Below are 1,455 nucleotides of genomic sequence, written 5' to 3' on the forward strand. Positions count from 1 at the left end.
TCTTCTGGCAGCACACACGTGGCTTTCACAGGCTGGCACCTTGGGAGTGATAGATTATGGTGGTAAATGCTTGATATATTCGAACAATAATTATGGATGCACTGGATATTCGACACCTTTTGCCCTTCTTGATAGAGATGATTGCTCAAGTAGGCAATGATTCGGTCCCAAATACACATTTGTAACTAAAACTAAATCTCTGCTAGCTATCAGCGAAATTATAAACGGAGAGCGCAAAGACAAATCAATGGTCAATGTCGGCGCATGTGGTACTAAGAACGGAAAGCCAGCCGCTTGGATTGAAGTGAGCAAAACGGGCCTAGTGACTTTTAAAAATCAGGGTGGAGAGCAGTCATCCTGCACGCTCAAGAAAGGGCTCAAAAAGGGCAGCTGGTGCCGTGCTGAATTGGAGGAATCATCCACAAAATCTAGCGCAAATTCATCTTCCACCACCTCATCTTCCACCACCTCATCTTCCACCACCTCATCTTCCACCACCTCATCTTCCACCACCTCATCTTCCACCTCATCTTCCACTACCTCGTTCCCTACTGGTAAGCCCCCTACTAGCACATCGCCTATCAGCAAATCCACTACTATGCGCACTGAGTGCAGTTCAACCTGTACTTGCATGAGCTAGTAACAAGACTGTGTGAGGAATAGAAATCCTATCTGAGGAGACTTTGGGATGCCCATAGGCTCCTGGTCGAACATCAATCAACTCTTCGCTCTGTCTCTCTTTTTTCTTTCTCTCTGCTTTTTTTGGGCCTTCGGTACGACCTTGTGAAGAGATAGCAAATGATTTACTGCCTGTTTCTTTTTGCCTTTTTTCTTGCCTTTTCTTCTTAATTAGTATCGAAGCCTAGACTTCCGCATACTGTAACCCAACTTGGGTCGAAGTTCTCGACCCAAAACCCAACCCAGCACCCGGGTTGAACTTCTCTAACCCAGACCCAACCCGGACCCAATACTGGGGCCCCAATAAAACCCAATAAAACCCAATAAGACCCAATTTGACCCAACCTTTTCATAATTTTGATCATAAAGCTGCTCAGTCAGTCATCAAAATATCATACTGTTTTTTACATCTGTTCTGGTTATACCAACTATCAGTAGGCTGCGGCAGCATCCGCAAAAATCTAAGTCCGCTCCAATAAAATCGATTAAAATAAGTTCAGTAATGCAGTATTTTCTCCTTCATTATTCTGCGCATTTCCACCCTGATAACTGGAGAGATAAATCACAGATTTAATCTTTCACAGATTACAAAGGTGAAGAGATAGAAGGAAGTTCCAGGAAGTTCTTGAAAACTGTGAATCTAAAGGTGAATATATAGGTTATGGAAGAAGATAGAAGCAAAAAGGTGAATATATAAGGACCAATAGATAGAGTGAAATATAATAGGGTCAGGTTTATATATAAACCCCTCCCCCCCCTTCTTCCTCTTCTTTCTTC

General features: G+C 43.0%; 1 protein-coding gene across 1 annotated transcript; it reads right to left on the minus strand.

Moving 5' to 3' along the window:
* Positions 1-336: 336 nt before the first annotated feature.
* On the minus strand, positions 337-633 carry LDX57_013022 (uncharacterized protein; the record flags this gene model as incomplete). Its single annotated transcript, XM_046094771.1, has 1 exon — positions 337-633. The coding sequence occupies one exon, from the start codon at positions 631-633 to the stop codon at positions 337-339; it is 297 nt and encodes a 98-aa protein (XP_045950750.1).
* Positions 634-1,455: the final 822 nt, after the last annotated feature.

This window comes from Aspergillus melleus (assembly GCF_016097325.1).
Source record: "Aspergillus melleus strain CBS 546.65 chromosome Unknown contig9, whole genome shotgun sequence".
NCBI classification, from domain to species: Eukaryota; Fungi; Ascomycota; class Eurotiomycetes; order Eurotiales; family Aspergillaceae; genus Aspergillus; species Aspergillus melleus.